We start from the raw sequence: 21343 nt of genomic DNA, 5'->3' as shown, positions 1-21343 counted from the left end.
TAAAATCATTCTATTCTAAACCCACATGGATGAAAGAAGAAACTTAAAACATAATTGTATCATCAGCATGCATTAACATGCTCCCATAAATAAGCAATAATTATTCTTTATATTTATATAATTATTATTTATATATATATTATTATATGAATTAGTGAGCATTTCAGCATTTATGTCTCATATGATTATTGACTATATAAAGAATGGTGAAGTAGCCCGTGTGAAGTAATAGTTTTCTCATTGAAATTGTACTTGTGTTTTTCTTTCCTCAATTTCTTTAAAAAAAGGAAAAGTTGTCATAACAGGGTCTTCCTGAGCTGCAGCGGATATGTTCTGTGTTCCTCATACAGGATGTGATTCCCACACAGGAGTCTCAGTTTTACTCAGCTCATCACATACATGTAGAATTAGGAGTTTGTGCTGTTTCTCACAGTATGTGTGTGTGGGTTGCGTTGACTCTGAATTAACTGTTTTGTAAATGACTGTGCATTCAGTAAAACTGTTTCTATGTTAAAAGGCGACTGCGGTCAACAGCTTACATTTATATTCTTGTTGGTCAGATATTATCCAAACAACTGGTCTGCCATTAATTAGATGCTGTTCAAACCCAGGCATTACTGTTCATACAGGGCTATGTTTTAAAAGACCAAAGCAAAATGTTTATGTTTAATAATACAAGTATTGCAGCTTATGAATAAATTGCATTGTTACAATTCGTCAGTCCATAATGAACATGTTTATTGCTAATAGTACAAATGTCTGGCTAAATAAAATCAAACCATACCATTTAACCACATTAGTGTTATTGTAGTCGCAGTGGTTTAATTGTAATATTAATCATAGCGTGTAAACAAAAGTTGTTATATTGTAATATTTTTTGCAGACATGTTTAAACCATTTACATTTTTAGCATTTAGCAGACGCTTTTATCCAAAGCGACTTACACAATGAGCAATTGAGGGTCTTGCTCAGGGACCCAACAGTGGCAACTTGGTGGTGGCGGGGCTTGAACCGGCAACCTTCTGTTTACTAGTCCAGTACCTTAACCACTGAGCTATCACTGGCCTATCTATCCAAACCAATTTGGATATCTACCAAACAGTTCAATATCTTACTAATAATTATTTTTTTCTATAGTATGGCTATAGCCTTGTCTCTAACATCATAGGTCATCATGAATTGATGTTTAATTGCTTCAAATTGCTGTAAATAATATCTAAAATAATAATGTGGTCAAAAATGTGTTATTGATTAATACTCCTAAAATGGTTTACTATGTTGGGTCTGTAGTGAGTTGACAGCTGGGTGTTGAATAGGTGGAAGGAAACTTCCCATTATTGTGGTGTCATTTCTAGGACAACTACAAAAAAACTTATAGTCTGAATATTGAATGTGTGACTTACTGACCACAGAAGGGAAACTTCTAAGGTCAGAAACTTTTCTGTAAAAGTCTGGTATTTTTTTTGTTTCTTTGTTGTAAACACTGCACATGACAATAAAGCACAAGGCAAAAATATATATTCCAATAGCATTTTATCATATTCTATTTTGTTTGTTATCCATCACTTACATTGCTGTGAGCCCTTCATTGGCATCTTTATCAGTTGATAATGAACATATGAAAATGTATGAGAAAGAAAATGAAAATGTACAAGAAAATGTATGATGTCATATTTTAGATTAGCAGGATGTTTTCTTAATGCTGCCATGGTACATTTGTTTAATGTCTGCATAATATTGCTGATCTGTATGACCTAATGATGACCTAATGAATACTGCTGCTGGTCTGTATGACCTAATGATGGGTTACAACATGATTAAACCATTGGGAACTCAAGAACTAAAGAAAACTAGATGTTTTTTTCTAATTTTAGCTCAAATTTATATCAATTTGTTATTAAATTGATATTTCAATATGATATCAAAATTGTTTTTTTGAGACTTTTTGCTGAGACCTCTTGTATATTTTCATTTAATTCTACTCACATCACCATAATACCTAAGAAAAACAACTTATTTACATTTGCAGCATTTAGCAGACGCTTTTACTCAAACTGACTTACAATTATCACTGAATACGGTTCCAGCGATTTAGGGTCCCAACAGTGGCAACTTGGCAATGATGGTGCTTGAACTGGCAACCTACTGATTACTAGTCCGTTATCTTAACTGTTGAGCTACCAAGTAAAATTTTTAGTTATTTTTGTTCATGGTTGCAATACTACTACTACTACTACTACTACTACTACTACTGCTACTACTACTGCTACTACTACTTCTACTACTACTATTACTTCTACTACTGCTACTATTACTTCTACTACTACTACTGCTACTATTACTTCTACTACTACTACTGCTACTACTACTACTATTACTTCTACTACTACTGCTACTACTACTACTATTACTTCTACTACTACTGCTACTACTACTATTGCTACTACTGCTACTACTACTACTATTACTTCTACTACTACTGCTACTACTACTATTGCTACTACTACTACTGCTACTATTACTTCTACTACTACTGCTACTACTACTACTGCTACTACTACTACTGCTACTACTACTACTATTACTTCTACTACTACTGCTACTACTACTATTGCTACTACTACTACTGCTACTACTATTACTTCTACTACTACTGCTACTACTATTACTTCTACTACTACTGCTACTGCTACTATACTGCTGCTACTACTATTGCTACTACTACCACTACTACTACTACTAATAATAATAATAATAATTTTTTATATATCACAACATAAGTAAATGAGTCATTAATGTCTCCAGAGTTCCTGCAGAGACTTGTGACTGGCTTGATTTTTCCAAAATATTATATATAAGCTCAAATAATTACATTTCTTTACTTTATCTACAAAAAACTCATCCAGGACTTAATAATTCATGAGTAATGAGTTTACCGAGTAAATTGGATGAAAAATGTTTATTGGCTTGATTATTTACAGAAAAGAAAATATACACTTTCAGTGTTCTGTCACTGAAGGATTTACATTTATGACGTCATCAATTACAGTAAAGCCTTACTACAGGGGGCGGAGCTAATCTAGTGACGTCACGTCGCCTCTCCTCTAGAACAGGGTCTCTGATCCAGTCGCTGTTGAGGCTCTTGACCACGGATCAGACTGTGTAGAAAAAGCATTCCAGTGAACACCCCACACTCCAGTTAAACGTGGATTTGGGTTAAACAGTCTCTCCGGTGAGTGCAGGGTTAGAATGATGCTGCTGATGCTGACTGAAGATTAACTGGGTTGCGCGGCTGCTGGACCACACATGTAAAAGAGGCGCTCGGAGAACTCTCGGAGAACTGACCCAGCGTTTGGATCTACTTGTGCTGTAATCTATTAGAATTAGTACTTACTTCAAATCATGGATGAGGACAGCAAAGGTAAGGCAACAGTTTTTTTGTAGCTCTAGATAACTGTTGTTTACAAGATCTACTCCAGCAAGAAAGAGAGTCGAGATCTTTTTATTCTGACACAAGAGTTTGTTTAAAAACCGATAATGCAGATAAATAAACACCTGTCATGTATGTATAAATGTATTTACTCATTATTATTCTGTTCACAACCAGCTCCGTTATATGACTAAATGATGGCATATTGTAAGTGAGAACTTGGTTGGTTGGCACCAGTGGCGTGCAATAGAGTTTTTCCACCGCCAGGTGGAGCAATGGAGTTTCATTTCATAACATTTTGATCAACCGTTTTATCCTGGACAGTGTCGCTGTCACATGTCCGGTTCCACTGGGAAATAATGGGTCAGGAATACCTTTTACAACCCATTGTAGGGTTTCAGCCGATCATGTCTGTGCAGATGCCCAGCCAACTGATACCAGAACCTGGATCTCCATTGTGCCACTGAAGCACCCTCATATTATTTATGCATTTTTGCATGTTTTAATACAAACTAGAGATGAAATGAAGACATTTCTGTCATTTGATTATTTTAAATATTCATTTTAATAAAGAGTTAATCTTGATTAGGGCTTGATGGATGCAGGGCAGGGATACACTTTATTAAATGGCATCAAACAATCACCCATTCACTTCCTTTATCTAGTCAAGTTTTATCCATTTGGGAGGTGAAAGAAAACCAGAGTACCCTAAAGGAACCCGATGCTTGCATGCCAAACCCCTTACCGTCATAATCTAAGGCAACCTTTGAACCAAAGTCCATAAGCCCCTCAAGCTGTGTGGCATACACATATACTGCCGGCTGACCCACTGTGGCACACAAATAACAAATATGTGATTTAATTACATTAGCTCAATAGTTTGATTGGTAGGCACAAGTTTGCAACGAGGTTTTGGTCATGAACATTATTTGAAACTGTTAAAGTTTTATGAATGTTGTGATTTGTCTTATTCTCCTCTGACTGACCTGTTGTAGTTACACCGCTAGCTGTGTGTGACCCTGCTTGCATTAAAGTCTCAAGGGACTTGAGTCACTTCATCAGCATGCCTCAGGATGGAGGTCAAAGTGAAACTGTTCTTCAGCTTTGAGGTGATGTGAAGGTGCTCTTAAAGTTTAACAGACTTTTTTCCCTAAAACAATTTCATTGACCTTCTCGGCAATGCAGAAGTTAGTTTATTTTATCTGGACATGAGAAAAAAAATTGTCTACTATTTGCTTTGACTTTGATTGAAAGGTAAGGAAGGACACGTCTGGGTTAAGGCCATTTTGTACGGTCAAGCTGGCAAGCAACATCAAACACGTGTAGGTCAACATTATTTGGCAAGAGTGACTTCAGACTTGTAGATAATTTTTTGTTGGAGTTTTTTTTTTCCAGTTGCACCCATATTTAGGTCTTTTCACAGCAGTTTATTCTGGTCAGCATAACTGATTTGGCACAACCCTTACCCCAGTACCACCTGAGCACCCGGCTTTAGTTGTTCAGTGCTGGGTACATTTGCTCGATGCAGTCCAGTGAGGTTTGACAGTGATGTGAGCTGTACTCTCCTGAGGGTGTCGTCTGGCACTAGGCATGATGCAGGCAGGGGCCAGCACTTAATTAAAACGAATTATAAACAGTGTCTCTGCCAGCATAACTGAAGGTCAAACCCCAGCCACAAGATGGACAATTGGCTATTTGCATTATCCTTACAGTGGTGCATATACGGTGCTTTAATATGTATTCATCCCTCCACCATTTTTCATGTAAATGATTATTACACTTGGGATTTGAGTAGACATGCTATTTTTTGAATCAGACCCTATTTTTTTGGTAAAGAACAAAAACTGGTTATTACACCAAGTAGTGTTTTTAAATAAATCTTAAATAAGTTTGACAGGTTGTTACAGATGTTGGGTGGATTTGATAAAGTTGTTATTTTTATTTTGAATTCTTTAATTCAGCATGTTTAGACCGTTTTGTACTGCACATTTTCCTACCAATCCTGATCTTGCCATTCTTTACCTCTTAAAAGCATCCCCATAATATCATGTTACTTTTACCATACCATTATGTTGATGTTACCTGACTGATAACTGACTGTAAAAAGGTTCACTTTAGATCACCCAAACCATACATTTACATTACTTAGAAGATGCTTTTATCCAAGAAGACTTGAAATTGTGACAGATACAATGTTAACAATTGAGGGTTAAAGGCCCAACTATGGCAATCTGCCATCTGGCATTAGTGGGGCTTGAACCAGCAACCTTTTGATTGCTAGTACTACCAATGAGCAAGTCAGTGGATCCAGTGCAAGTCATTGGATTCATGGTATGTTTTTCTGCAGTCTGGAAATATATATATATTTTAAGACAATAATTAGATCTGAATTGTATATGTGTGGGGCGGCAAGGTGGCTCGGTGGGTATACTGTCAGCTCACAGCAAAAAGGTCCTGGGTTTCATTCCCCGGTGAATCCTACCCACCACGACCCTTAATTGGATAAAATGGTGTTAAAACTGACAATGAATGAATGTACAGGGGTTGGACAAAATAACTGAAACACCTGGTTTTAGACCACAATAATTTATTAGTATGGTGTAGGGCCTCCTTTTGCGGCCAATACAGCGTCAATTCGTCTTGGAAATGACATATACAAGTCCTGCACAGTGGTCAGAGGGATTTTAAGCCATTCTTCTTTCAGGATAGTGGCCAGGTCACTACGTGATGCTGGTGGAGGAAAACGTTTCCTGACTCGCTTCTCCAAAACACCCCAAAGTGGCTCAATAATATTTAGATCTGGTGACTGTGCAGGCCATGGGAGATGTTCAACTTCACTTTCATGTTCATCAAACCAATCTTTCACCAGTCTTGCTGTGTGTATTTGTGCATTGTCATCCTGATACACGGCACCGCCATTGGATGCACATGGTCCTCCAGAATGGTTCGGTAGTCCTTGGCAGTGACGCGCCCATCTAGCACAAGTATTGGGCCAAGGGAATGCCATGATATGGCAGCCCAAACCATCACTGATCCACCCCCATGCTTCACTCTGGGCATGCAACAGTCTGGGTGGTACGCTTCTTTGGGGCTTCTCCACACCGTAACTCTCCCGGATGTGGGGAAAACAATAAAGGTGGACTCATCAGAGAACAATACATGTTTCACATTGTCCACAGCCCAAGAGTTGCGCTCCTTGCACCATTGAAACCGACGTTTGGCATTGGCACGAGTGACCAAAGGTTTGGCTATAGCAGCCCGGCTGTGTATATTGACCCTGTGGAGCTCCCGACGGACAGTTCTGGTGGAAACAGGAGAGTTGAGGTGCACATTTAATTCTGCCATGATTTGGGCAGCCGTGGTTTTATGTTTTTTGGATACAATCCGGGTTAGCACCCGAACATCCCTTTCAGACAGCTTCCTCTTGCGTCCACAGTTAATCCTGTTGGATGTGGTTTGTCCTTCTTGGTGGTATGCTGACATTACCCTGGATACCGTGGCTCTTGATACATCACAAAGACTTGCTGTCTTGGTCACAGATGCGCCAGCAAGACGTGCACCAACAATTTGTCCTCTTTTGAACTCTGGTATGTCACCCATAATGTTGTGTGCATTGCAATATTTTGAGCAAAACTGTGCTCTTACCCTGCTAATTGAACCTTCACACTCTGCTCTTACTGGTGCAATGTGCAATTAATGAAGATTGGCCACCAGACTGGTCCAATTTAGCCATGAAACCTCCCACACTAAAATGACAGGTGTTTCAGTTATTTTGTCCAACCCCTGTAGTTGTGTGTTATAATACAGGTATCTCAGTTTAAATCAAAATGCTTGATAATACTGTATACCTGAACTGTTGTCCCTCAGTTGTTTAGAAGAAATTGGTGTACCTAATATAGCATATTTAATAGACATATAAAAGCATTGTATATTATTAGAAAAAGTATTATTGTCAGTACTAGTGAGTATTTTTGACCATTAGATACAGGTCAAAGTAAAAAAAAAAAAATGAGTGAAGAGCTCTTTGTTGTCTCCATGCCACATATGGAACTATTTATGAGACATCGGCTTTAAAGATGTTTTTCTTAGCAAGGAATGGAGATGAGCTGGGTGACTGCATTTTTTGTCTGTTAGACACAGACCTCTCCATTGCAGATGGCAAAACACACACAGAGAGAGAACTGGTAAAACTAAGAGCTTCTGTTTCTGTGAATATGTTGGTGAATTTGTAGACAAAAGGATGTTTTAATCATTGACCTGCACAATAAGTCATTCTCTGTTTCTTCCATTGAACACGACTGGTTGCTGAACCTTAGCTTGTTTATGAACTGCTTAACCAGTGAATACTGCATGTCTTCTAAATGCCTGGAGATTACTTTACTGCTGCTGTCAGACAACTGTCTTGAAACCCCCCCTCCCCCCCCCCCTCCACACCACATTCTTTCATTTATTTACTCATTTATTTTTTTTCATTTATTTACTGGAATGTACGATTTCAGTTAATAAATGTCACTAAATGTAATCTCTTTTGTTGTGAATCTTTAATTCATGTCATTGTGCATTCACAGGACCAGATAATGTTTTGTTTTTTATATTCGCATTAACATTTAGTCAGGACGTTAGTACAGAGTGATTTATCAAAATGTGCAAACAGCTGAAGGTACAGCGGTGCTCAGAATAATCTGTGCTCAGTAGACCTATCCAGTGCATGTAAAGTAGGCCAATCTGTAAATAAATCATTTGAACTGAGAATTGAACTGAGTTGAGATCAAACGTTTACATACAGCCGAAGAGAGAGGCATGTACGTCATGCCAGTCTTGGGATTTCATTGATGTCAACAGCTAGTGCAGTAAAAACTTTAATCTTTGTGGCTCAGCCGTCAAATTCCTTGTTAGTGATTATCATTAACTTCAGCTGGTCCTTTCTATGCCCTTACCCATATTTTTTTTTTACATAGGATTTAGAATCCAGTACACATGTCTGGAGAAAAGCACTTACAGTATGAGATAAGCACTCAGGAGAATCTTTCAAACGCAACATTACCACCCTGCCTGCTCTCATCAATCTAATTTTACATCGTATTAAATTACTCAGATCTCATTACTTGCCTGTGAAAGTGACCCCTCGTAAGATGCCTCCTAATCCATCACTAACGTTAGTCATCTAAGAATGACTGCATCCAGTGTGGATCTCTTACAGGAAATGACAGACTAAATATATTACTCCACTTGCCATGATGCTGCTGACGCTTCTCACATATGAAACCATAAATGATTTATGTAAATGAGAATGAAAAGCTGCTGTCAGTGTGTATAAAACTAGACAAACAAAGAAGTTTGAGTAATGAGGGTGAAGGACAGACAGAAGTTTATGATGCATCATTTATTTTGAGACAATGTTATTGAAGCAAACACATTTTGAATGTGATGAGAGCAACATACTCAAAAAAGTTAAGAAAGGGCAAAATAAAAGTAAAAGGTATATACAGTAGAACATAACACAAGTTAGACTGTAATGAAACATTCCACAATAAGCAGGTGAATTGGTTACAGGTGAGGGTATCATGAGATATTGTAATGAGGTGGATTGCACCTCACCACGGAGGTGTCAGATGTAGCTCCGCACCTGCAAGAATTAAAAATGAACCCATTTTTTTGGATGTTTACCCAAGGCAGATCAATACTGTGGCTAAAAACAAAAAGGATAAAGGGAAAATAAAAGTGGTGTCCAAAAGAATCGAAACAAAATGAAAATTGGTTGTCACAATATGAAAAGCTGCTCAGAGCACCTGCGACAACCCAGTTTTTAGAAAGAAGAGAAAAGAAAGGAAACGCACAGCAAGCAGTGGATGACAAAAAAAAACAAGTGGCACCTTACCAACTTCGCCCACTGTGGGTCAAAACGTGGGGCCTTATCCCAAAAGGCACTGTCACACTGCTTCTGGGGCAGCTCACTAGTCAAGGGCGGTTCCCTCATGATGCCCGAAAAGTGCCACAACACAACACAAAAAAACGTAAGTCACTGCAACATTGTGGCTTTGACACAGACTGCATGTGCCTGACTGGCCTGCCTGCAGTCCAGATCTGTCCTATTGAAAATGAACTACACGTCATGTATAGAAAAATTACACAACAGCAGCCACTACTGCAAGAATGCAAGAATTGACGAAATTCCACTTGCAAAACGGCAACAATTAGTACAAACATTAAAACATTTCATAGTGAAAAGATTTGACAGTGGAAAATATGGCTTCTGAATTCAGTAAATGTGTTAAAAGCCACATAGTTCTTCTTAGCAAAGTGGGGCTTTCTTAGCATAAAATCTTGGCAAAACTTAAGGTAGAGGATAAATGCTTTAAAATTATTTGTAACCAACCAGGTCAGAATTTGCAGTCTTTGAACCACTTCACAGGAAGGTTTAAGCTCTTGGTTCTAGCATTACTCTAAATTACTTATTAGAGAAGGGTTCATCTGGTAGTTTTTTTACTACCCAATACATAGCCTATCAGTGTCAAACCCTTAGTATTAGGTATTTGTTTTAAAGTTTACCCTTAAGATAAATTTAACCCTAAGCTACTAACCTACAATGGTTTTTGAATTTGTTTCTGACCTGCCAAAGACTTTCAGTGGAACATCAATGATAAAGATGAACAGATTTTTATAGACAGACATGAGCCAGTAGAGATTTGAACTGCAATCTGATGTCAGTCCATAAACCAGGTCAGAGCATTAGATGTAACTAGTTTAGCATCTGATTCAACCTAGTAATGCTTATTGTTACGTTAAAGGTGCTGGCACTGCTCTGGAGTGAGTATTGACAGGGTCGAGGTTCTGATGTGTAATGGACTAATGGCTTCAAAATAAAGTTTTTATCACCCACGTGTTTCATGTGCTCACATCACATTAATCAATTAGGAGTTGATTTATGTTGAACTTTGCTTCAGTACATGTGCTTTCCTTTCATTGTCGAGAGGTTAAAGCTGAGAATAGCAGGAAATCCCTTATTACCTTATGTATTAGCTCTCTGTGCTGAAGTAGTTATTACATAATAAAATGTGAACAAAATGTTCTCACATCAGTAACAATCATATTACAGTTACATTATGTAAAGCTTATAGTAGCCACCCATTAAAGGATACCACCTTCCTATAACATTCAGAAGATAAACAGAGTAACGGTGTGTTAGTGTGTGTTGTGCTGCTATGAGTGCATCAGACACAGCAGCACTGCTGGAGTTTTTAAATACCGTGTCCACTTACTGTCCATTATATTAGACACTCCTACCTAGTTGGTCCACCTTGTAGATGTAAAGTCAGAGACGAACGCTCATCTATTGCTGCTGTTTGAGTTGGTCATCTTCTAGACCTTCATCAGTGGGCACAGGACGCTGCCCATGGGCACTGTTGGCTGGATGTTTTTGGTTGGTAGACTATTCTCAGTCCAGCAGTGACAGTGAGGTGTTTAAAAACTCCATCAGCATTGCTGTGTCTTATCCACTCATACCAGCACAACACACACTAACACACCACCACCATGTCAGTGTCACTGCGGTGCTGAGAATGATCCACCACCCAAATGATACCTACTCTGTAGTGGTCCTGTAAGAGTCCTGACCATTGAAGAACAGCATGAAAGGGGGCTAACAAAGCATACAGAGAAACAGATGGACTACAGTCAGTAATTGTAGAACTACAAAGTGCTTCTATATGGTAAGTGGAGCTGATAAAATGGACAGTGAGTGTAGAAACAAGGAGGTGGTTTTAATGTTACGGCTGATCGGTGTAGTTCTGCTGCATTGTAAATAAGAGATACTTTTCTTTTTCAGTTCATTGATTCCCAATAAGTAACTTTTATCTGAATGATTTCTCCACAATGCATCATTAATTCTACTCTATTTAGACTATTGTCATCCTATGTTTTCTTTTTTTCTTGATTTTGTGTTTTTAGTACCTGAAGATCTGTCCCTAGAAGAAAGAGATGAACTGTCCAATATTCGACGAAGAAAGAAAGAACTACTTGATGACATTGAGGTAGATTTTACAGAAATAACAACCATTAAACCTAATTAAGTGGAGCCACAGGTTTAATAAAGGTGCTACTATGTTCTGTGTGTTGTAGCGTTTAAAGTTTGAAATAGCTGAAGTGATGACTGAGATCGATCAGTTAACAAGTTTGGGAGAGTGGTGAGTACTCTTTACTAGATATTTATTATTAGTGAAGTGATAAGTTACATTTGTTTAGGGTAAGTTTGTGTTAATCTTTACTGTTGTTGTTTTTTTGGAATATAGCAAAACCACTCAAAGGAATAAACAGATTGCTATTGGAAGAAAGAAATTCAATATGGATCCTAAAAAGGTATTTTTAGTATTGTACAGTACTTATAGCTATGTTGATATATTGCTACAAAATCTTACTTTTTATAATATTAAATGATGTACATTATTAGGATGTTAAAAGGAATTATTATTATTATTAAAATGAATATTTGTTTCTTATTTTAAGGGAATCCAGTTTCTTTTGGACAATGAACTTTTGCAACACACACCTGAAGACATTGCACAGTTTTTATTCAAAGGAGAGGGTTTAAATAAAACAGTCATTGGCAATTATTTAGGAGAAAGGTAAGTTACAGCATTGTATGACCTGTAAAACCTTTTAATAATAAAAATACATAGCTGTTTCACGTCTATGTATTAGCCTGTGTGGCCAATTTTCTGTTTGTCTATCTTTTCTGTTATTTTTTAGACATAAATTTGAGACATGAATAAAATAAATTATTTTTCATGCAAAATAAGAAAAAGGATTATGTGGTCTAATGGTTTGAAATAAACTTTTTAGGCAGTACAGCAAGCACTATGCCTGGCAAAAAACAGGCACTGCACATCACCTGGCTAATACTACAATCCCTACTGTGAAGAAAAAAAAAAGTGAAACATGGTGGTGATAGCATTATATTAAGGGGGTGCCTCACAGGGACAGAAAGACGAAGATGACAAAAAATATCCTTAAGAGCCTACTCAAATTAAGTCCTCTTTCAACACAACATTGATCCAAATCATACAGCCAAAACAACCCTAAAAGGGCTTCAGGTGAAGTCTCTAAATGTCCTTGAGTGGCTCAGCCAAAGACCAGATTTAAACCCAGCCAAACACAGAGACATGGAAACACATAAAACATGCAAAGATCCTCACAGACAGTGATTAAAGGCAATTATATATATTTTTATTGTCCTTAGAGATGATTTCAACATCAAAGTCCTGCAGGCTTTTGTGGAACTCCATGAGTTTGCAGACCTCAGCCTGGTGCAGGCTTTACGGTGAGCGGTCAGCTGTCTGTCTACAACATCTGCAACAAATGTTAATAAAAATAAATTAATACATAAATATATAAAGATAATGCACATAATGCCTACGTTTATTTTTCTGTTAATCGTGTCAATTTCCTTTCCACAAAAATGGCAAGTGTTTTTGATTCTTTTAACTAATCATTTTCATTTTTAGGCAATTTCTGTGGAGCTTCAGGCTTCCAGGTGAGGCTCAGAAAATTGATCGGATGATGGAAGCTTTTGCATTGAGATACTGCCAGTGCAATCCCGGTGTCTTCCAGTCCACAGGTAAGAGTCTTACTGGTGAAAGAATGAAAAAGAACCTTAAGTGGAACCAACTGATATACAGTAGTAAAAATAACATTGCAATACATTCAGTGCATTGAATTTTTAGCCCTAAACATTTTTATGAAACTGTTTTGCAGTTTATTACATTTCACAAACCCAAGACAAAATGCAAGTCTGTATTGTCAGTCATTTACTTATTTAGGAGGGAGATGGCCTGTGGGAAGAAACTGCTCTGTTAAATTATGTTTATTTATATTTATATTATTTTGTGTGTGATATTGTCGTGGTTTCAGTGGATGCTGTATTTATGTTATTTATGTTAAACTCACGTTTGATTTACAGACACGTGCTACGTCCTGTCATTCTCTATTATCATGCTTAATACCAGCCTGCACAACCCCAATGTCAGAGACAAGCCCACTGCTGAGAGGTTTATCTCAATGAACCGTGGCATCAATGAAGGTGGTGATCTACCTGAAGATCTGCTCAGGGTGAGTCTCATACAGTATTCATTCAACTCTGTGTGTGTTCTCAGTTTATATCTGTGTTTCTTGTTAACTAGTTGCTGTTTTTACATCTTCTTTTTTTGCAGAATTTATATGAAAGCATTAAAAATGAACCCTTTAAAATCCCTGAAGATGATGGCAACGACCTTACACACACATTCTTCAATCCAGATAGAGAAGGATGGCTGCTGAAGCTGGGTGAGTAAATCAATCGTATACTTTAATAATCACTCTGATTATGCTGTTTACATTTGCAATACCTTGTTTTTGTATCATATACATTTATTATAAAACAAATTAACCTGGATTGAGAAAGTATTTAAACCTCTTTACTTATTGCATTTGATTTTAAATAGATATTAATGTCATTTTACCCATTAATATCCACTTGATCACCAGTCCAGTTCATGATTTAGTACTTTGTAGAAACCTTATTGGCTGCAATTACAGCTGCAGGTCTTCTAGGATTCATCTCCATCTCCAGCACAGCTGGATTTGAGCAGATCCTCTTAAGCTTTGTCAGATTAGATGGTGAGAGCCTGTGAACTGCCATCTTTAAGTCTCTGTCCAGATGTTTTTTGGGGTTTATGTCTGGGCTTTGGCTGGGCCACACAATGACATTCAGAGATTCGACCCAAAGCCACTCTAGTATTTGGCTTTATGTTGTTAACTGTCAAACTGTTACTTTAGCTGTGCACTGGAGGAGGTTTACTTCAAAGATGTTCTTGTATCCATCCCTCGATTTTACCAGTCTCTGTCCCTGCCAGTTTTTAATCTAGCAGGAATAAAGTCAACTTCATTTTAGAGTAACAGACCTGTCACACTTAGCACAAGCTATTTATAGCAAAATAAAGTTATTTAGGGTGCCCTAGATAATACAGGGTGTTTTTCACTTTGGTCTATCTCAGTGATGACACTCATCTGAGAAGATTTGAGAATATCTGGTGACAGTGTAGAAGTTTATTGAGACCTGACAATGTTTGTCTGTATATAACACACTGATGAATAAGATTAACATCTGCACATCATTTCGTCCCTGTTAACCCTGGAAATCAAATATCGTATTATTATTTTTCATGCAGACTTCCTTATTAGAATTAATAACCTTAATGATAACATTTGCTAAATAGAATTGCCTAGTGTTTGATGTAATAATGGGTCATGACAGATATGGCATCATATAATTATTACAGTTTATATGTTCAGGGCTTCCTGGGGTGCATAGTGGCATTGCAGGGGGTTTGTGATAGAACTTTTAATAACACAATGTATTGTAATGTAATCACAGTTAATATTCCACTAGCACACCAGCGTCGAGATTCTGAACTTCTCGGTTCAAAGCTCGCCGTTGCCACCGGTCAGCTGGGCGCCATCTAGCAAGCATAATTAGCAGTGCCTGGAGCAGACTCTAATTGGCTACCGTGTCTGCTTGTTCTGTATGTGACTCAGATAATTCACTGGGGTTTTTTGTTACCCATTAAATTTTAGTAATCTAAAAATGTTCTCTATTAATTCTGTGTTGCTTTGTTCTCTGACAGGAGGAAAAGTAAAAACATGGAAAAGAAGATGGTTTATTCTTACAGATAACTGCTTGTACTACTTTGAATATACAACTGTGAGTAAAACTAAACACAATGATGTGGTTCTAGACAGAATGACAATTTAAGGAAGATAATAATAATGACATGAAAAATAGGTGTTTGTACATTTTATGTCCAAAAGAATGCAAAACCCTCTCCTAGTTTCACATTCCAAACTGTTTAACTTACCTTGCAGGCAAGTTAAAAAAAAAAAAATATATAAAATGGACCCAAAATATAAATAAGGAAAACAGTAATCAGAATCAGAATCAGATTTATTGGCCAAGTATGTGGATACACACAAGGAATTTGTTTTCGGCTGATGTTATCTCTCTAGTATTAATACAGTGTACAAGCAATGTATGCATTAAACATTAAACACAAAAATATACAAACTATGAGACTATATACAGGCAATATACAGATATGCAATTTAGCAGCATGTGGAATATTTACAAAACAGTAAAGTGTGCAACATGTGGGTTGAGTACTACAGTGTAGACAGCAGGTGCATATTATTGCGCTTAGGTCTGTATAGTCAGTCATTTATTTATTTATTTAAACATATCAATCTATAACACCTGTCCTGCTACACAGTCGAGCCACATTATTATGACCACTTCTTACTTTTGACACCGGCAGCACGTAGCTCATGAAGGAAGCCTTGTTTCATGAGCTGGTTTAGTGGGTATATAAGGTGTGCGATAAGCTGTCTGCACATACACTAATCAACCATAACATTAAAACCACCTCCTTGTTTCTACACTCAGTCCATTTTATCAGCTCCACTTACCATATAGAAGCACTTTGTAGTTCTACAATTACTGACTGTAGTCCATCTGTTTCTCTACATACTTTTAAGCCTGCTTTCACCCTGTTCTTCAATGGTCAGGACCCCCAGAGGACCACCACAGAGCAGATATTATTTAGGTGGTGGATCATTCTCAGCACTGCAGTGACACTGACATGGTGGTGGTGTGTTAGTGTGTGTTGTGCTGGTATGAGTGGATCAGACACAGCAGCGCTGCTGGAGTTTTTAAATACCGTGTCCACTCACTGTCCACTCTATTAGACACTCCTACCTAGTTGGTCCACCTTGTAGATGTAAAGTCAGCGACGATCGCTCATCTATTGTTTGAGTTGGTCATCTTCTAGACCTTCATCAGTGGTCACAGGACACTGCCCACAGGGCACTGTTGGCTGGATATGATTTTGGTTGGTGGACTATTCTCAATTCAGCACTGACAATGTCTTTGACAACAATCTCTTGCTGTGTCTTATCCACTCATACCAGCACAACACACACTGACACACCACCACCATGTCAGTGTCACTGCAGTGCTGAGAATGATCCACCACCCAAATAATACCTGCTCTGTGGTAGTCCTGACCATTAAAGAACAGCATGAAAAGGGGGCTGACAAAGTATGCAGAGAAACAGATGGACTACAGTCAGTAATTGTAGAACTGCAAAGTGCTTCTATATGGTAAGTGGAGCTGATAAATTGGACAGTGAGTGTAGAAACAAAGAGGTGGTTTTAATATTTTAATGTTATGGCTGATCAGTGTATATACCTCGTTGCTGTCATGGGTAAAGGTACCATGGGTAAAGCAGCTGTGGGATGCACTGCAGTCAGCATGGCTCCAGATACATGTGACAACCTACCAGGACCTTATTGAGTCACTCCCAGCTCGTCAAGCTGCTGTCTGTGCTGCACACGGCAGTTACTCTGCATGTTAGCTGGTGCTCATAATAATGTGACTCAACTGTGCATATATTACACAGATACTGTATGTGTTTAACATGGTGTTAAATCTGAAATAAATAAATACATTTCACATGCCATCAGGTACATAAAATTCATTCCTCTAACATGGCTACAGTTCAGGGCCCATAGGGTTCATAAGGGTTCATAAAAACATGATTTGATGAGTTTAGTGTGGAGCATCTCTAGTGACCTGCAAAGAGCCCTAACCTCATCAAACTGCATTAAACAGCTTTGAGATAAATAGAAATGTCAAGCTGGACCTCTTTGCCCAACATCAATGCCTGAGCTAATGAATGCTCTTTTGTAAAAAATAAATGTTGTGGAAAGCCTTCCCAGAGGAGTGGAGCCTCTTATAACTGTGGTGGTGGGCCTCATATTAATGCTTATGGTTTTAAAATGGGATGTTCCGACTAGCTCATGGTCAGGTGACCACATACTTTTAGCTATATAGTGTATGAGTAAAGGTCCATTACTTACCCACGAACCCTTTCAGTTGTACATCTGAACATCAAGGCATGTCCTGTCAAACCTGTGGTCAGTTCAAAATCATCCCGCCCCCCCCCATAAGTGAGACAAGCTGCCAATCCTGAGGCAATCACCACCCTGCTGTGTACTTTCATCAATCACAGAGGAAATGGCGCTTTTCCTTTACAGTTCTTCGCTAGATTTAGACCCAGGGACAAACAATAGTGTGTGTCTAACAATGCCTAGTGTTCAGTCAAACCGTTTACTGTAAACCTCTTCACACAATTGCTCTCTAAAGCCACAAATGATTTGCACTGATAACAGACAAAAAGATCCTCAAACCAAAGCTGTAGCCATGAATTGAACATTGTGGGGGGACCAAGTGTACTGGGAAGGGGGGAGAGGGAGGGTTCCTGCAATTCTAAAAATTCCTGCCATACCAACAACTGATGGGAACACTGACGTATCCTAACATTACGCAAAGCTTGTGAGTGGAATGTGTTTATTTATGAATTTTACATCAGTGTGTAGGGGGGCATTATGAGCATATCTGAAAATTGGGTGGGACATGACCCCCAAAAATATTTTTTTGAGTACGGCCTTGCCTCAAACTGGAATTGCTGAAATGATTTAATATATTTCCAGGACAAAGAACCTCGAGGGATCATTCCACTGGAAAATCTCAGCATAAGAGAGGTGGATGAGCCAAGGAAACCAGTAAGCACAGTTAAAATCCCTCATTGTATTCAGAGTAAAGCTGGTTGAAATGGGTTGTAAAGTGGTCAGTAACAGTTTGACCCCTTCACCTTTTAGAACTGCTTTGAGCTCTATAACCCAGGTCATAAAGGCCAGCTAATCAAGGCATGTAAGACCGAGGCGGACGGCAGGGTTGTGGAGGGGAACCATGTGGTGTACAGAATATCGGCTCCTACATCAGAAGAGAAAGATGAGTGGATCAAATCCATTAAGTAAGTTTAATCTACAGATTACTCCATTGCTATTAATAAATAATCTAGTGTCATCTATGTCTCACTTACAAATACATTGTGCTTCATTTTATTTAATCTGAATTGCCTCTGAACTGGTCATTTTTAAACATATGCAATAATTTAGTGCCCAAACAAATATTATACACAGCCCTGGAACCTTTCTACATCTTTACCAGAAATACCAGGATCCATTCATATTCATTTATAAATACATCATAAATGCTTTCATGACCTCCTAGCATTCCATATCAGAGGGCTGGTGAGCAATCAGATAATATGGTTGGTCAAATAACAGATATTTTTATTTAAATATTTGTTTAATTGTAGCCAAACTGGTTATTTATTTAGCAAATGCTGCATCCCAAACCATATTCAACAAATTCATTAAATACCAAGTATACCAGGTCACATCAGATGTGGTGGACAACGTCCTGGGGATCTCCTTCTTCCCAGACCAGGATCAGTGAGCTCCTGGACAGTTTGTGCCACTACTTGGCAGCGTAGGATACACTAATACTGAATGTCCCAGAGGTTCTCAGTTGAATTCAGATCTGGGAAATGTGAGGGCCAGTCAATGCCTTCGTCATCCAGGAACTGCCTACACACTCTGGACACATGAAGCCAGGCATTGTCCTGCACCAGGAGAATCCCAAGGTGTAAAATCTGTCTGACAGTGGCTCTGAGGATTTTATCCCGGTACTTAACAGTCAGGGTACAGATGGCTCACATAAAGGTTTGCGTGACCGTCCAAGGGTATGCCTTCCCAGACCATTACTGTTCTGGAAGACATAGCAAACCTTCTTGTGATGTCACATATGAATGTACCGTCCTGGAGGAGCTGGACTACCGGTGCAACCTGAATGGTCTGCAGGTACAGCCTCATGCCACCAATAGTGACAAGGACACTAGCAAAATTAGAAAAGAATCAGTCAGGCAGGATAAGAATAGAGCAACTGTCTGTGGCCACCACTTGCAAAATATTTTCCTTTTGGTGGTTGCCTTGCTGTTGTCTCTCCAGTGCACTTTTACTTGCACCAAAGCAGGTAAAAGTCATTCATATTTGCTCATGCTTACTAACAGGACAGATCAATCCATGACGTTTAATTGACTTGGTGTTATACTGTAATGATTTAATGTTCCCGCAGTGATTACTTATGATTTCAAGAGCAACTTAATCTCTGCTGAAAATATTTGAACGTAATCCTTATCCACCTGAGCAGAATTTTACGTGTGCCATTTGCAGGGCCAGCATCAGCAAGGACCCTTTCTATGAGATGCTGGCGAGCAGGAAGCGCCGGGTGGCCACCAAGAAGTGAGAGCTGGGTAACCTTTGCTAAAGCAGGAATCTGTCTGCTCATCCAGCATGGAGAACCTCAAACCTTCTACAAATCTGAAGTGTGTTTGCAACAGGAAACAAAAGATTCACTCTCAGAATTTAAACACTCCATGTTTGATGCTTACCTTGATGGGATTATCTGCAGATACGATGGAGAAATGGGCATGGACAACATCTGCTTGTGTGCTTTTTAGACTGTAGTTTGGGATAGACAGTAACTGTAGGTTAGTTTATCACCCCACAACTCTAAAAATTAAAGACGTCGATTCTGTTGAGAACAGTCAGTACCACACTGCCCTTTATTGGCCAACTGCAGCAGCAACGCCACCATTACACAGTGGTATTATTTGGATGTTTACACACACTGGTTTCATTTCAGTTCATGTTCGTTACTTAGAAGGCTTATTTATGGAGATGATGTACGTGTAAAAGGACCATTGCTCCCCAACAGCACCCACTCATACTGGCAAGAACAGCACTGGTTCATTGGTACTAGAAGGACTTTGCAGCTGCTGTTGGTGTAACATGTAAACAATGTAAACAATGTAAATTCCTGAAGGACCCAACAGTAAACTGTTAAAATTTACTGTAAATTGTTGTTACTTTTTTGCTCAGCGTGAACAAAATCAGCAGGACTGGTTATGCAGATATAATGTAATTTTAAAAATGACTAACTTTAAAAATCAACATGCTCAACTGGTTTTTCTTTAACATTTCACATTTGGTGGTTATTGTTCATTAATTAATGATGCACACGCTGCTACACTGAATAGGTTTTGAAGGGGACAACGTATAACCAAACAAAGTGTTTTCTCTGTCCCTTTTACCTTTAAGACTTTTTATTGTAAATTATTTATAGTTAATTATTCTACTTATTAAAACTGTTTTACAACTTGGATCTTTCTGGCCATTGAGTTTATAAATCCTAAAGTGGCACCAAAAGAAACACTGTAAAGCAACATTTTACATTTTCAGCATTTTGCAGACGCTTTTATCCAAAGCGACTTACACAATGAGCAATTGAGGGTTAAGGGCCTTGCTCAGGGACCCAACAGTGGCAACTTGGTGGTGGCGGGGCTTGAACCGGCAACCTTCTGTTTACTAGTCCAGTACCTTAACCACTGAGCTATCACTGGCCCTAGACCAACATAGACCTTATTTGTTGTGTGAACCTAAAGAACCCCTCAAAAGGACACCCCAATACTGTAAATATTCTTTATACCGTTACTCTTGCAAACAATAGATTTGTGTTTATGTTTAAAGGCTTCTCTCTGCATAGCATACAGTGCCAGTCAAAAGTTTGGACACACCTTCTCATTCAATGGTTTTTCTTTTTTTTTTCTTCTTTTCGACATTGTAGATTAATACTAAAGACACCCAAACTATGAAGAAACACACATTGAATTATGTAGTAAACAAAAAAGTGTTAAACAAACCAGAATATGTTTGATATTTTAGATTCTTCAAAGTAGCCACCTTTTGCTATGATGACAGCAAAAATCAAGAAAAACCACTGAATGAGAAGGTGTGTCCAAATGTTTGACTGGTACTGTATATAATCATGCAATTATTAATATTTACTTATTGTTGATAGTTGAGGGCTGGCAACACTTCTCACTTCTGATCCACTTCCATTTGCAGGCATGTGGAAATGT

General features: G+C 38.3%; 1 protein-coding gene across 1 annotated transcript; it reads left to right on the top strand.

Annotated features, from left to right (window-relative positions):
• The first annotated feature begins 3153 nt into the window (after window positions 1-3153).
• On the top strand, window positions 3154-20584 carry cyth3a (cytohesin 3a). Its single transcript, XM_063003829.1, has 13 exons — window positions 3154-3421; window positions 11378-11460; window positions 11549-11613; window positions 11719-11785; window positions 11933-12051; window positions 12666-12746; window positions 12931-13043; window positions 13386-13534; window positions 13636-13747; window positions 15088-15164; window positions 18009-18080; window positions 18177-18331; window positions 19596-20584. Exons 1-13 carry the CDS (start codon window positions 3403-3405, stop codon window positions 19666-19668), a joined length of 1185 nt encoding a protein of 394 aa, XP_062859899.1. The 5' UTR covers window positions 3154-3402; the 3' UTR covers window positions 19669-20584.
• Window positions 20585-21343: the final 759 nt, after the last annotated feature.

This window comes from Trichomycterus rosablanca, chromosome 10 (genome assembly GCF_030014385.1).
Source record: "Trichomycterus rosablanca isolate fTriRos1 chromosome 10, fTriRos1.hap1, whole genome shotgun sequence".
NCBI classification, from domain to species: Eukaryota; Metazoa; Chordata; class Actinopteri; order Siluriformes; family Trichomycteridae; genus Trichomycterus; species Trichomycterus rosablanca.
This window is presented reverse-complemented; position numbering and strand designations above follow the sequence as displayed.

Coding starts and splice junctions, on each gene's coding strand:
- cyth3a (XM_063003829.1), top strand. Junction 11,614..11,718: donor TTAACAAGTTTGGGAGAGTG/GTGAGTACTCTT, acceptor TTTGGAATATAG/CAAAACCACTCAAAGGAATA. Junction 12,747..12,930: donor AGCCTGGTGCAGGCTTTACG/GTGAGCGGTCAG, acceptor TTTCATTTTTAG/GCAATTTCTGTGGAGCTTCA.